The sequence below is a fragment of the Danio rerio genome, chromosome 20, assembly GCF_049306965.1.
Source record: "Danio rerio strain Tuebingen ecotype United States chromosome 20, GRCz12tu, whole genome shotgun sequence".
NCBI lineage: Eukaryota > Metazoa > Chordata > Actinopteri > Cypriniformes > Danionidae > Danio > Danio rerio.
Genome location: NC_133195.1, coordinates 1,760,001 through 1,776,953, shown reverse-complemented (window position 1 = coordinate 1,776,953; position 16,953 = coordinate 1,760,001). Strand labels below are relative to the sequence as shown.

Sequence of the window (16,953 nt, the reverse complement as noted above, 5' to 3'; positions counted from 1 at the left end):
GATAATATCTGGTCATAAATAATAATAATTACAATAATAATAATAATAATAATAATAATAATAATAATAATAATAATAATAATAATAACAATACATGAAGAGGGTAATTCTTTCTAATATGGTGGGAAAATCAATATCCTGATGTTTGAAAATGCTTCTCGTCTTAAGTTTATACATATTTAAACACCTTATATAATATGAGTACACTGTAAACAGATGATTGACATGCTGCCGTTTGTCTAGGTGTGGAACAGGTATAATGGCTCTTTCAGTATGAGTCAGCCAATGATCTGAGTTTGGGGCGGGGCCTCGTGTAGATTCGACCAATGGTAGAGGAGGAAAGCTCATATTACAGGTTTGAAAATTCAGCAAGAGTTATTGTTTCCACCTGTAGAACAGGACAGGTAATGTTTACAGCTATAATGCGTGAATACAATCAGCAGCTATTACATTTAGATCATCCACGAATGTAAATGTGTGTGTGTGTGTGTGTGTGTGTTTGTGTGTGTGTGTGTGTGTGTGTGTGTGTGTGTGTCTAAAGTGCTTCTTGTGTCATTTAAGATGTTTTGGTCATGTCTGTCCAGCTTTAGCTCCCAAACCCTCCACGACTCACATGTCAACAAACCCGAACACTGACTGAGAACAAAGATGGAGCATTAAATGAGCTGATAGAGAGCACACACATACACACACACACACACACACACACACACAGACACACACACGTGTGATGTTTCATGCTTGGGACTAAACACACCGGTGTGTGTGTGTGGTGTATATATGCATTCTTGTTTGAGGGAGAGTGTGTGATGTGAGAGTGTATGTTCAAATGTATATATGTGTGTGACTATATGTGTGTGTGTGTGTGTATATTTGATTGGGAATGAGTGAGTCTGTGTGAGAGAGTGAGTGTGACGTAGTATATGCGTGTTTGTATTTGAGTGTGTGTGTGTGTGTAGGAGTAAGTGTGACAGAGTGTGTGTGAATGTATATGAGTGTGTTTGTGTATGTATGCGTGTTTATATGTGTGTGTGTTTTGTTGTGAGTGTGTGAGTAAATGTATGTGTGTGTGTTTTTGAGTATATGTGTGTGTATGTATGAGTAAGTGTGAGAGTGTGTGTGAATGTATGTGAGTAAAAGTGTGTGAGTGAGTGTGCGTGTATACAGTGTGTGTGTGTGTGTGTGTGTGTGTGTGTGTGTGTGAGTAGACGTGAGAGTGTGAGAATGTATGTGAGTGTGTTTGTGTGTGTGTGTGTGTGTGTGTGTGTGTGTGTGTGTGTGTGTGTGTGTGTGTGTGTGTGCATGCTCCTGGTATTCATAACATTGTGGGGACCAAATACAACCAGTAACAGTAATTTTTGACTGTGTGTGTTTATTGTTTTAGTGCTGATGTGAAGAAGTTGAAGTGCAAATTGATTGCAGAGATGGTTGAGTTTAGGAGAGGAGGAGGGAATATACAGTCTGTACACAGTAGAAACATCATTACAGTTGCGTGTATACAGTGTGTGTGTGTGTGTGTGTGTGTGTGTGTGTGCGTGCGTGCGTGTGTGTGTGTGTGTGTGATATCCGTCAGTAGGGGGCGCTTCTCCACTCGCTCGCTACACTCTCCGCGCAGGTGACGTCACGCGCGCGCACTCTCTCCCTTTCTCTCTCGCTCTCCCGCCGGGCGCGCGCACCACAGCAGCGGAGAGAGAGACGCGCAGAGAGAGCATGGGGCGCGCGGATCGGCTGGAATAAGAAACATTTCCCAACACTTTTACAAACTTTCTCAACTCGGCCGACAGATATGGATATCATCATTTTGAGCACATTGCTCCTGCTTGCGGTGTTTGGGGGCGCAGGAGCCCAGTACACACCCGGTAAGTGCCTAAAGATTCACCTTTACCGATCCCCGGAGCGGAACGGGCAAAAGTTTAACGGCTGTTGCTTTGAATGCATGCGCACCTTTCTGCGAAGCACGAGCACACGGTTTTACCGTACAACTTCACTCATGGCTGTTTTTATGGAGAAATCTCTTTCTTTGTCAGTGTGTGTGTGTGTGTTGATGGTTTGTGCTGGAGAATAGTGAGTACACACACACAGGTATCCGCCGCGGAACCAAAGTACTTTACCAAACACCGCTCAGCAAACCGGCTGGGGGTTCTGTCCGGATTTACAATCGATTCATTTGGGAATTTAACATTTGTTTGCAACAGAAATACTAAAACTCCATTCTTCTGTTGTAAAAAAAGCTCTGTAGAACAGGAGGATATCTGTACGCGTTCAAAACTCCCAAACCCGCGAGCGTGTGGTGTGTAAACATTACTGTAATCCCTGACATGAACAAAAAAACACACGAAAACTGATGGTAATATGCAACACGACTCCTGAAAGCATCTCAGTAACACAATCCTCAGAGTCTGTAGCTATTTCTTTTGGAAACATGTTTTTGTATTCTTCGTAATTTGCTTTTAAATTGTAATATTTCATTTATTTTAGTTTCATTTAAGTATAAATGACTCTAATATAAACCCCAACGAGGAATTATTTTAGATCTTTAGGCAAAAAAGCTATGTATCTTTACAAGAAATGTGATCTAATGCATTACTAAAACTGTATTTATTTCCTCAAGTCAGTTCTCCAAGTCTGACATTTTATTTTTTTGAGGTTCAGTATCATATATAATAAGTGTGTATTTAAAAACAAATAAAGAAAATTCAGCTCGATCAGATTTATCTGGAGCACAAAAATGACCTTAAAGCATCACAGCACACCGCAACATTTTAGGCAAATATTTTCAATCAGTAAAGTACTTTTCTCATACAGATATGAGGGGAAATAAGAGCTGATATGAATGAAATGAAGCTTTCTTTATTTGTCCAAGTGTTAAATTATGAAAAAAATAGCAACATGACGGTCACACTTTTTCAGATTTGTAATTATTTATAAGGCTTATATTCATATAGGGGTCTATGACCACCCTGCTTATAGACATTAGTTATGTTAGCTATGATTAAGGGTTCAGGATATGCAGTTTCAGACACTAATCTGTGCTTTGTATAAAATGTGGGTAGTATGCATGCTAATAAACGATGAGATAATAGTAAATTGTAAATTATACATGTATAATTTTGGACTATTTTTTATTATTGAAGGCTAATAATTACAATAAATATATATATATATATATATATATATATATATATATATATATATATATATATATATATATATATATATATATATAATGTATATAAATCTATATATTATAATGTATATAAATATATATATATAAATATATATATATATATATATATATATATATATATATATAATGTATATAAATCTCTCTCTCTCTCTCTCTCTATATATATATATATATATATATATATATATATATATATATATAATGTATATAAATCTATATATATATATATATATAATGTATATAAATCTATATATATATATATATATAATGTATATAAATCTATATATATATATATATAATGTATATAAATATATATATATATATATATATATATATATATATATATATATATATATATATATATGTAATAACTAAAATACAAACCGAAGATCATAGTCCAAATATTACTACACCAAAAATAATTGTAAAAAACATGTTAAATAATCATTTAAAAAACAAATTTAGTTGAAAGTTTATACTTTATAATTTATCATTTTCAATAAAATTATTTGAAATATTAAATTATATTTAATATCTGCATTATTACATATATTTTATTTCTATTCCTAAAAACGATAAGCTATAAATAACAACAAATAAAACCATTTTCTTTAAACTATTAGCTATATTCACAGAGAAATGGATACAAACATTCATTTTCAAAAGAGGTTGTACTGCTGCATGTATAAATAAGTTTCTCCTGTTCTCGTTTGGATGTTTTGGGACCTGTCGAATGGCTCTCTAATCTTGCGAGGCTCACATCTGTGTAACCCGTATCACATCTCCGTCTGCAGGGGTTGGTGTGTGTGATACAGCTGTCTATGTAATTGCTGATTAATTAATCAGCGAGTCTAACCCTGGGATTAATTCTATTAGAGTAATCAAAAACAACGGATGACAAATGGCAAATTACGTGAGGAGGCTGAGATTGATTAGTGACTGCTGTAATTATGCCAGCGTGTTATGGAAATGAAGAGCGGGATCAGCGCTGGCTGCTTTCAGAGAGTGAGCTAATCCCTGCTATCGCTCTTTTTCTCTTTCTCTGGACGCAGCTCAAATGGGACATGCGGAGAAAGGTGAGTCGTAAATCCATGCCGCTTATTATCATCATCATCATCCTCATCATCATAAACATCTGTGCGGGACATCTGTGTTGGAGTAATTGACCCAATGACCTCTCACCAAATGGGTTAGCTGCGTCTCTTTAACCCAAGCACATGACAGTGAAGCTTAGCTGTGTGTTAATATGAGATTCTTGTTGCAGTCAATTGCTGAGGGTTTTTACCATTGTAGTGTTGTCAAAAATATCGAAAAATTGAAATATTTAAAAATGATACTATCTTACCTCCGTAAAGTTGGCACCCCATAAAAACAAATAATCCCCCGAAACTATGCTATTCGTTTGTGCTTGTTTGTGCCTTAAAAATGAACGTTTGTGCTAGTTTGGGTTCTGAGATATTAAGCATTGTTTTTCGAAAATAGATAAACAAACGAATGACACCTGTTTTGTGCAATTAAGAGGAAATAAGGGGGTGGATAGTGACGTCACGACTTCCGAAGTGTTTTGATTAGGCAATATCTAAACAACGAAAATAAATAAAGTGTTTATTTTAACGGCACAAATCGGGCACAAACGAATGACGCCAGTTTGGTGCAATTTAGAGGAACACGGGGTGTAGAGTGTTGTCATGGCTCCCGAAATATTTGAATTATATCTAAACAACGAAAATTAATAAAGTGTTTATTTTAACGGCATAAATCGGGCACAAACGAATGACGCCAGTTTTGTGCAATTTAGAGGAAACGGGGTGTATAGTGTTGTCATGGCTCCCGAAATATTTTAATTATATCTGAACAACGGAAATAGATAAAGTGTTGATTTTAACGGTACAAACCAGCACAAGCGAATGACCAGTTTGGTGTGATTTAGAGGAAATTATAGGGTAGAGAATGACGTCACGGCTCCCAAAATATTTTAATATATCTTAACAACGAAAATAGATAAAGTGTTTTTTTAGCGGCACAAACGAATGACACCAGTTTGGTGCGATTTAGAGGAAATGTGGTGGAGAGTGACATCACGGCTCCCAAAGTGTATTTATTAGGCAAGATCTAAACAATAAAAATAGATAAAGTGTTTATTTTAACGGCACAAATTGGGCACAAACGAATGACGCCAGTTTGGTGCGATTTAGAGGAAATGGGGTGGAGAGTGCCGTCACGGCTTCCGAAGTATTTTATTATATATAAACAACGAAAATAGATAGTGTTTATTTTAACGGCACAAACCAGCACAAACGAATGACGCCAGTTTGGTGCGATTTAGAGGAAATGTGGTGGAGAGTGACATCACGGCTTCCAAAGTGTTTTGATTAGGCAAAATCTAAACAATAAAAATAGTTAAAGTGTTTATTTTAACGGCACAAATCAGACACAAACGAATGACGCCAGTTTGGTGCGATTTGGAGGAAATGTGGTGGAGAGTGCCGTCCTGGCTTCCGAAGTATTTTATTATATATAAACAACGTAAATAGATAAAGTGTTTAACTTAACGGCACAAATCGGGCACAAACGAATGACGCCTATTTGGTGCGATTAAGAGGAAATTATAGGGTGGAGAGTGACGTCACGGCTCCCGAAATATTTTAATATATCTAAACAACAAAAATGGATACAATGTTTTTTTTAACGGCACAAATCGGGGACAAACGAATGATACCAGTTTGGTGCAATTTAGTGGTAATGGGGTGGAGAGTGACGTCACGGCTCCTGAAATATTTTAACTATATCTAAACAATATATCTAAACACGGCACAAACCAGCACAAACTAATGACGCCAGTTTTGTGTGATTTAGCGGAAACAGGGTGGAGAGTGACGTCACGACTCCTGAAACATTTCAATTATATCTAAACAACGAAGATAGATCAAGTGTTTATTTTATCGGCACAAATCGGGCACAAACGAATGACACCAGTTTGTTATATATGTTAAGGGAATCAATAAATAAAATGAATAAACGTGAAAAATCTCAAGTTTAGTTGAACTTCTGTAGCTTGTAATTTTATTTCTAATAACTGGAGTCAAGACATTTGGTGACCAAACTCTTAATTTTAATGAATATATCGGTTTAATAATTCTGTTTTGTTTATAAACACTGAAACTATATTGGCTATATTCACTGAGAAATGGATAAAAAATATACGTTTCCAAAATGTGGGTGTACTTATTTATGCTGAGCTCTGTATATTGAATTATTGAGCTAGCTGTGTCTTTTTACCCCCGCAAACACACTCACACACACACACACACACACACACACACACACACACACACACACACACACACACCAAGCTCTTCCCAGAATTCCTCCAGAAGGGGCTTTCAAAGTAAAAAAAGTGCTTGACTTGTGTTTGTAATAATAAGCCACGTCGTGATTCTTTTATTCGGAGCAAATTTCATTGAGGCAGTCACAGAAACATGATTATAGAGAAGGACAAATGGCCGGCCTTCTTTTGCATTTCTTTGGAGAAGTTGGCGTGCTGACTTTTAAAGGACGCTTTTAAAGGAAAACCTTGCGCTCAAGACACAATAGCAAATTCTGCACATTTCAGCTCCTTGTGTGCTGCACAATTACAGCCGCGCACTCTCGCTCCATCTGTGTGTGTGTGTGTTACGCTTTTACAGCTGAGCGAAAAACAAGGTCTTCAGTGTGACTTTAACAAGGCGTCTGTGCGAGGCCATGATTTGAATATAACGCTGGAGTTGTTATTTTGGCCGATTTCTGGCCGTGTGTCATCATCGGTGTGGACGTAATGCCCGAGATGGGATGTAAAGTAATGTTCAGCTGAGAAATATATGAGCGAGTGTCTGTTCTGTCTTCCACACTGAAGGGTTTTGCCTCGGAGAAGTGCGAGTGAATCTATCCTTCATCTAATGGGGCTGGCAGAAATGAGCCTTATGCTTTGAGGGTCAGTGTGATCCGTGTGAACAATATTTCAGGCTTTTCTGTTTTGGACACATAGGCTGTATCTGAAATCAGCCTTAAGCTGTAGTAGGGCTGCTCGATTTTTGGATAAAAACGTAATCGCTATTATTTTGGTCTATTGTCGAAGGGTTGCCAAAAGTATCGAATTTGGAACAAGTCGATATTCAGTACTGACATTTTTAAAATTCTATTTCCAGCAAACATTTTAAGTGCATACACTAAAAAATGTAAAAGGTCAAATGACTGGCAGCTACGGCTGCCAAACAAAAACCATAAAATTATGGTAAAAATTCTTGTTGAAATAAAGTGGAAAAATAATAAATCTTCAGATATTTTCATTTAAATGTTTACTGAAAAACACTGTTATTTTACAGACTTTTCCTAGATTATTACGATCAAATCCATTTAATAAATTAAAATATTTACAGAAAAACACTGTTATTTTACAGACTTTTCCTAGATTATTATGATCAAATCCATTTAATAAATTAAAATATTTACAGAAAAACACTGTTATTTTACAGACTTTTCCTAGATTCCTGTATAAAACAGGAAAATTGCTGTAATTTGTCATTAATTATATAGTACATAAAATAAAAGTCAAGCTGTTAATTTATAGATATTGTATGCAAATTTTTACAGACTTTTAAATAGAATTTAAATTAACAGAAAAATGCTGTAGAAATAATAATGTAATTTCCCTGTATAAAAAACAAAAACGTACATAAAATGAAAGTCAAACTGTTAATTTAGATAGATTGTTTGTCATTTTACTAAGTTTTGAATAGAATTTGAAATGACAAAAAATTACTGTAAATAAAATTAGAGATTATTTTCTGTAAAATTAGTTTTTTAAAGTGTATTTAAACAATGCTGATTGGCTATTGTGTTCATGTGCTTGACAGAAATTACCATGAAGGTGCTCAAATGTTATTGTTATAATTTTTTTTTATTGGTGTTTAACAAGACAATGCAACATCGTATCCCCTCAAAATAAAATAAACTGAATGTATGAATTACAAAAAACATATCCTCTAAAAGAAAAAAAAAATAAAAGAAAAATTAAAACTAAGCAAGTTTACAATAAGAGCAAAAAAAAAAAAAAAAAAAGGTAAGTTCACATTAAGGAGTCAATATTTCCTCTTTCCAATGAATTACTGTGTATTAGATCTGACATCAACTTAACAGGGTGAGCCTTTGATATAGGCCAAAACAGGGTTCCAGGTCTTGTAAAAAGACTTGATAGATCCTGCAAGTAAACATCTTAATTTCTCAAGTTTTATGCAACTAAAGATTTCTCGGATCCACATGTCATGTGATGGAGGAATCACCTGTTTCCATTTAACAAGAATGGCTCATCTAGCTAAAAGAGTAGAAAAGGCAACGACCTGGCTAGATGCAACAAAATCCTGGAAGTTTTAGTATACCAAAAAAGAGCTTGATTAGCTGGTTCAGGTGTGTTTAATTGGGATTGGGTCTAAATTATGCAGGACACCGGCCCTCAAGGACCGAGTTTGGGCACCCCTGGTCTAGATTAATGTTAATAGATTTATTAAGTGTGTCAAAAACACTGGACCAGAAATTGTTCAATTGAGGGCAACTCCAGAACATATGAAGATGGTTAACAGGAGACTTACAGCGATGACAGGCATCACTTATGTCAGGGAAAACTTTGGCTAATTTGGCAATGGTTAAATGAGCTCTGTGGAGAAGAGGAGTGAACCATCTTTGAAAAAACCTCCAATTGTTCTTCCATAATATCAACACCAAGGTCATTTTCCCAAGATTCTTTGAGAGAAACTATAGGATTTTCATTTAGTGTACTTAGTAAATGATAAATTGCTGATATTAAATGTTTCTGACACGTATCTGTACTGAAAGAAATAGTCAAGATGTTGCTCAGGAGGCGGGTTAGGAAGGTGGGGATTTCTTAAAGTGTCTGACCTGAAAGAAACTAAACTAAGATTGCGTTTAGTGGATAGAAATGAAAAAGATGCAAATACGCCGTCTTCATATAAATCCTTTACCTCAACAAGTCCATTAGCTGCCCAAATGAAATTGGGGGAAAAATATACAGGGGGGTTAACACCTCAGGGGTCTAATAATTCTGACTTCAACTGTAGTTTGTAAAGGGGCCCAAAACCATAGTAGACGTTCAGAAAAGCACTCAATCAATCCCACAAAGCGCCACAATAACGTGGGTACTGAGCAGTGGTTCCCAAAGTGGGGGTCGTAGGACAACGAGGAGGGGTCGCTTGGCGATTTCCAAAAATCAAATTCATTTTATTATATCATAACCATTAATCCATAACCTACTGAAGAACAAGCTAGTAGTTAATAGTAACATTGTGAACATGTTAAAAATAGACATTAAAAAACAACATGCTAATAAAAAGCCGTCAGTCTTTCGCTTGTTTTGCACTCCTGGGGTGCTTGCGTTATTTTAAAGACACAGCAATAGCATGAGATGCAGCAGGTTGATTTAATGGCACCATGTTAAACTGTCTGACACCTTTACGGCACGCACGTACATTAAAAATAAATACAGGCCACAATTAAGCATGCTGTGCGGACTTCGAGTGGCGTTCTCCAAAATTAAACAATGAATAGACTTGGGCCTATTGCTGTTTGTGCGCTGTTGTGTGCAAGGTTTATATATTCATAACCACTTCAGAAAGTATTGGGGGACGTGAGTTACTGGTATTGTTAGTTTGGGGGCCACGGTGAAAAGTTTGGGAACCCCTGAGCTAGAGAATACCTGTAATGCACTCTTGAGAGTTTGTGTGCTCAATTGAATTTCCGCGTTGATAGCGTCCACAGCGGAATCGTATCAGTGTAAGTTTCTAAACAATATATTAATTAATTGTTAAATCAACGTTTGTATATATGATATAAATATAAATACTTTGTTTTATCGTTACTAATTGACAGCTAAATCACAGGGTCTGAGCTAGAAGTGTAAACTCTAATCTGTCTGAGAGATTTATCAAGCAGCAAAACACAAACAAGACGCCATTCCTTCAGTGCACTCCGTAGTGCTGCAATTCGCTCACTCGCTTACATTCACTGCTTTACGTGGACTATTGTAGTGGACTAATGTAGGGAATAGCGAATGAGGGTATAAGGCTTGATTTCAGATACCACCCTAATTTTCAATAAAAGAAAATTCAGTGGCTTGATTGAGTCATGAAAAGTCAGTCCATAGGACAGTCATTATTACAGACGTGAAGCTAGTTATTACATTTTAATGAACATCTGCATAAGCAAACATTGACAGTGAGTGGATCCACAATTAAAATGTGTTGACTCGTATTCCCAGTAAGAGCGGGGAGAACGTAAACACTGTCTGTGTTGATCTCACAGCGACTCTACAGCAGCACACACTGGCAACACATCTGGGAAGTGCTGTTATTGTTTCTGATCCTCCAACTTGTTCAGACTTGGCTAAAATGAGGCTTTGTTTTGATGACATTTATTTACCGCTTCAGTTAAAAGGGATTGTTCACCCCGTAATGAAAAGGGAAAGTAGGTTGTAATTCATTTGAGTTTCTTTCTACTGTTGAATATATTTTGCGAAATGTTGGAAATTTCCATTGACTTCTATTCATTCATTCATTCATTTATTTTCTTGTCGGCTTAGTCCCTTTATTACTCCGGGGTCGCCACAGCGGAATGAACCGCCAACTTATCCAGCAAGTTTTTATGCAGCGGATGCCCTTCCAGCCGCAACCCATCTCTGGGAAACATCCACACACACACTCATACACTACAGACAATTTAGCCTACCCAATTCACCTGTACTGCATGTCTTTGGACTGTGTGGGAAACCGGAGCACCCAGAGGAAACCCACGCGAATGCAGGGAGAACATGCAAACTTCACACAGAAACGCCAACTGAGCCGAGGATTTAACCAGCGACCTTCTTGCTGTGAGGCGAACGGGCTTGCCACTGCTCCACTGCGTCGCCATTGACTTGTATAGTAGGAAAAAAATCTACTATGTAAGTCAATGGCAGGTTTTTCCCCGTCAGAATTCTGCAGCATGTCTTCCTTTGTGTTCAACAGAAGAAAGAAACTCAAACCGGTTTTGAACAAAGGAGGAAATGTTGGCAGGATTTACATTTTTTTTTACAGTTTATTGAGGCAAAAGTCATAGATAATAGTAGGAATTGTACCTTAAAATAAAGGGTCACGCTTAGTAATGCAGTGATTATAGATTTTGGTTGTACGGTTATAGTCTGAGGGATAATCACAGTTTCATGGTTATCAGGATTATCATGCAATTATTAATTTCAAAACTCTACTCGTTTAGAAAATCATATAAAAACTCCTTATATTTTAAAGTGTTATTAATTGCTGCTCTGCAGTGGTGGAAAGAGTATTGAAAAATCATTCTCAAAAGTACCATTACTTGCCTAAAAATGTAGTGTGAGTAGAGTAAAAGTATCTGTTGTAAATTTTACTCAAAGTATGGGTAAAAAGTAGCCCTTTTAAAAGTACTCAAGAGTAGTGAGTATTACGCTGTGAAGAGCTGATGTGTTTACATGTAATTTGTGGATGTGTGTAAACGTAACATTCTGTAGTGCATCTAGTTATTGGCCAGCAGACACTCAACATCATAGGACGTTAATATTAAGTTAGATTTAGGTTGTGATGTCTGGTGACCAAAATTCAATGTCTAGTCAGCAACTAAGGACAACGTTATTTTGATGTCCAATAACAACGTTAAATGACGTTGATATTTGGTTGATTTTAGGTTGTGTTAGAAAGTCACCAAAATCCAACGTCGAGCCAACATCTTAAACCAAACATCCTATTGATGTCAAATACTGATATTGATTTTGGACGTCTTCTTGGACACTTTTAATGCTTCCAAAGAGTTTCCTGCATTTAAAAATCTTGAGGTAGTTCATTATGAGGCGATTTGCCTTCTATGTGTGATTTGATTGGACAGGAATTACAGGACTGATTTTTCTGATCCCCATAGACAAGAAAAAATAAAGTAGTGACTGCAGATTGAAGGAAAGTAGTGGAGTAAAAGTACAGATACTGCACTAAAAATGTACTCCAGTGAGAGTAAGGGTGCGTTCACACCTGTGAATCGATTGAGTTGTTCCGAAACGGAGATTACAATTGTTACCTTGTTGCTCTTTGCTCTTGGAGCGGTTCGCTTTCACACTGCAAAGTTTCTAATCGGACCAAAAGAGCTAAAACAAGTCACGTGCGAGTAAACTCTCCTCTCATTGGTCAGAGTGTCAGAGTTTATTTTGCAGCGTCCCGCTCAGCTGTCAGGAGAGGTGGTGGTTTGGTGGTATTTGACAAGGTGCGCGCGACGTGGATGGGAGGAGAGATGTGGTGGGGAGCGGTGAGAAGGGTGCGCGATGATGCCTATTTGAGGACCGGGAGGGAGACGCGAGGTTACCGGGAGATCATCACTCGTTTGCGGGCATCCGGAGACTCGCGAAACTTCCCGCCATAATTCTCTCTTCATATAGCCGTAAGCCTATTACATATCCATAAAACACTGTGATATAACCGCGCTCGGATCGGATCGCTTTCTCACTGCAATCGAACTGCTCCAGGGTTCGTTTCAATCGAGTCGAGGCCACCTCATTCAAGCGATCTCGGAGCGATTACTTTGGCACGGAACAGAGCGCGATTGCCCTGTTCACATATGCCCAACGATCCGCGCTAACTGGGCAAACGAGATACGTTCCGAAACAAAAGTGTAGGTGTGAAAGCACCCTAAAAGAGCTAAAACAAGTCACGTGCGAGTAAACTCTCCTCACATTGGTCAGAGTGTCAGGGTTTATTTTGCAGCGTCCCGCTCAGCTGTCAGGAGAGGTGGTGGTTTGGTGGTGATTGACAAGGGGCGCGCGACGTGGAGGGGAGGAGAGATGCGGTGGGGAGGGGAGAGAAGGGTGCGCGACGATGCCTATTTAAGGACCGGGAGGGAGACACAAGATTAACGGGAGATTATCATTCGTTTGCGGGCATCCGGAGACTCGCGAAACTTCCCGCCCTACTCATAGTTCTCTCTTCATATTTCCGTATGCCTATTACATATCCATAAAACACTGTGATATAACCGTGATCGGATCGCTTTCTCACTGCAATCGAACCGCTCCAGGGTTCATTTCAATCAAGCCGAGACCACCTCACTCAAGCGATTTCGGAGCGATTGATTTGGCGCGGATCCGAGAGCGATTGGTGGTTTCACATATGCCAAACGAACCGCGCTAACTGGGCAAACAAGACGGGTTCCCAAACAAAAGTGTAGGTGTGAAAGCACCCTAAAGGTACACATTTTAAAAGTACATTACAATTCCTGAGAAAAAGTCATTTGAGTATTTGTAATTGGTTACTTTACACCACTGCTGCTCAGTAACCAAATAATACAGCATAAAATAATAATAAAAACAAACAGATCATTTCTCTTTGGACTTGAAAATAAGTGAAACAAAGTTTTTAGCATTTAAATTGTTTTTCTTTTTTTGTTGCTGATGAATGATGCACAAGACCAGAGACATGCGAGATATTTCTCTCATTTCTCATGTGTGTGTGTGCGTGCGTGTGCGCAGCAGCGTTCCCCATCTGCAGAGCCGTATCTGCTAGTGCTGCTGACAGGTCACCGAGGGCCTTGTGTCTGTGTTAAATCACAGCTTCGGCCGCGCACGCAACTTGCTTATCACAGCAGCTGCGAGAGCGCGGCGTGCTTATTTTGCAGACTCGCTACAAAATCTATTTACAGCAGACAGGTATTGTCTTCGGACAGCGTTTTTTTTTCTCTCTCTCGCTCTCCTAGTTGAAGTTTCTCAGATTATGCGCGGAGAATCAATATCTGACAAGCACGTCAAGCGCTTTAGTGTTTCATCTGATGCAGCGGTATGGATTTTTAATCCAGTCCTGCGTAGCGTTCTGTCGGACGCGTCGCACACACTCCTCTGGCCTGATGCGGAGGTTTTGTCAGCACGTTTATTGAGTTGATGCTCGGTGAATCTGAATGAATGAAGTTATTTCAGACCCAGCTGACCTGTCTGCTGCATGTGTGGAGATGCTTTCTTCACTGGTGTCCTCAACACTGAGGCTGCGTCAGAAATCACATATTTCCCTAGAGTGTTTTCTACAGGTGGTTTGTCAACTCCACTCACTTGTGTGAGGCACACTCAGAATGACCAAACAAGCCCAACGTTTATTTCTGTCCTCAAAGAAACAGCATGTCCACCCTTGCTTCAGAGACGCACATTTACATGCTACTGCTAAACAGAAGATAATACCGTTAATGACAGACAAACACAGACACAGGTTCAGATTCTGAACTGAAGCACTGCAAACCATTGTGATCCGTACATCAGGGATCATTTCGACGTTTCGCACAGCCCTTGTGAAAAGCCGTTCTTTGACTTTCAGATCTGAAGTATTTATCAATCTGAAGCTCTTTTCTCACGGGGGTCAGAGAGTGATGTGGTTTTTGTGCAGATGATGAATGCAGTTGTTTTGAATGGGTCTGTATTGTGTGTTTAGTGAAGGTCATGGGGCTCAGCGGCTGTGAATGCAGAGAGAGAGACAGATTTGTTAGGTTTTTTTTACAAACACTTTAATCCTAACAAGTATATAACCAATTTACATAACACTGTAATATTTAGATCAGTTCATTTGTACAGAAAACGTCTCTTTTAATTGGAAAACCCAATATCACAGCAGCATTAATGGGCTATATGCACAGCTAGTGTTTTTCAGCCTAAGATGAACTTCCGTTGAAAGCTTTATATGACTATTTTTCATTTCTTAAAGGGCCATGAAACCCCCTCGTTTCAGCAGGGTGTTTTCACACCTCTACTTTGGAAAAAGTCAGAAAAGTGGGCGTGTCCAGCTCTGTTTAGGGGGGAGTGTCTGAGGAAGAAAAGAGGCTTGGTGTGGGAGTGTCTGTTTGGGCGCGCTGAGTTTCAGAGTCAAAACACACAACCACAGCGGACAAAGTGACTGTGTTTACATGGACATCTGAAGTCGAATTATTTGCCAAATTATTAAATGGTGGACTTTAACTGCAGTTTGGCTCTTTCATTCAGGGAATTCATTCATGTCCCTCGCAACAAACGAGATATTTGATTCGAGGAGCTGCTCTAAGCGTGTATTTTTCATGCAATGTTTGATACCGCACGGCGAATGAGAGAAAAAAAAACTCAGCATTTCCCGGAAACTTAGAGGAACACGGCAGGTAGCGTCAGAAAGCCGCATGTGTTATTCCGGTCACAAAATCCAACACGAGGTTATAGTTTGGTTGTAGTGCTAACTTGTTTACACTCGGTGCAATAGTTTGTTTGATACGAATAAATTACGAACTGAATAAACAAAGAGCGCTGGTCGCTCACTTCCCAAATCTGTAGAGACAGGACAATCACCAGCAGCTAGAGCCGCGTCTTTATTAAGAGAATACTACAAGCGAATCCGGATATCAGCGATTGCAGATGAGAACAGCTCTCAGGTAAACAATAATCCTCCTTAGACATGTAAGTTATTGTTGTGGAGCGTCGCGTACACTGTTAATCCACACGTGACTCCAGCTGAGCTCTCACAGAGAGAAAATGAAAACAAAACTTCACTGCAGCAAACTATAAAAGCAACACTTCACGCTTGTTTTGCCAACACAACGTGGCGTCTCTGTCGTCTAAACACTGTGACAGTAATGAATATTAATGAAGTTGCACAATAGAGCGCGCTGATTGGTTTGAACCAAGCCTTACTCATGCATTAATGCAACACACTGTAAGACGTAATAAGACACACTCTTCAAAAATTTGTTTCAAACCGGAAGTACAAATTTGCTTAAAATAACGCAAAAACAACCAATTTACACTTTTTAGTGAAATATAGGTGTCCTAATAGTGTTTTTAGCAGTGTGGGACACATATACGACTGTCAACAGCTCAAACACATGTGTTTTGGTGTTTCGTGACCCTTTAAGGATCTTTTTACAGCGTCCAGCATAATACAGCATGTTGTAATGTGATTAAAATATAGTCAATTGAATAGACTTAAGCCTCTATTTGGTTGTTAAAGTGTAAAAAGACGTCATTAGCAGCAAGTTAGCGCAAAAACTCCATTGATAATACTGGGGTCAAATTAATTTGATTATTTTAAAGACATGGCATGGAAAAATAAAATTGAGTGCAGTGCTTCTTGTTTGGTCTGATTCTTACTTTATATGGTATGTCAGCCAGGCGGTGAAGATTGCCGTTTAAAAAAAAAAAAAAATAATAATTACATCTTAAACTCAAGGATTTTGTTTGGGATGACAATTAACCCGAAGCCCTGGCGCTGACTGACTGAAATTAAAAGTCTATGTGCATATACCCCATTGCATTTATCATTTTGTAGTAATCATAATCAGCAATAATTCTTGATTTAATCATGTTCTTATTATTCAAAAGAAGGTAATGATTCGCACTCAATTGCTTCGTACTGTTTTTATTTTTACTTTTTCTTACATTTTACGGGTGAAAACAGACAAACAGACGTTTCGGCACAAAGCCTTCCTCAGTGTGTGACGCAATTCTCTAACTCCACCCTTTTATTCCATAGTCAATCACAATGTGCAATTAGTCAAACCGTCACTCTCATTTCATTATCCATTAATCACACAATAACTTACAATCTTCACAGCATTGACAATAAACAATCTTCCCATTTCCGACCTCACTCTACAGAGATAAAGTGTGTCAACAATTATCATTAATCAGGTGTACATCAATACAATAAAATTCTAACAGTTGACATTAA

The 16,953-nt window shown here is 38.2% G+C and overlaps 1 protein-coding gene across 50 annotated transcripts in view; it reads left to right on the top strand.

Moving 5' to 3' along the window:
- Positions 1–1,678: 1,678 nt before the first annotated feature.
- The window catches only part of ptprk (protein tyrosine phosphatase receptor type K), a 286,195-nt gene continuing 270,920 nt past the window's right edge, over positions 1,679–16,953 (top strand). For 27 of the 50 annotated variants that reach the window (XM_073933964.1, XM_021468579.3, XM_073933956.1 and 24 more), the window contains exons 1-2: positions 1,679–1,859; positions 4,240–4,263. In XM_073933964.1, coding sequence (XP_073790065.1) covers positions 1,787–1,859; positions 4,240–4,263 — 97 coding nt within the window. In that variant the 5' untranslated portion in view covers positions 1,679–1,786. The remainder of the gene's footprint in view (positions 1,860–4,239; positions 4,264–16,953) is intronic. The other 23 variants (XM_073933967.1, XM_073933966.1, XM_073933965.1 and 20 more) reach the window with 1 other exon arrangement.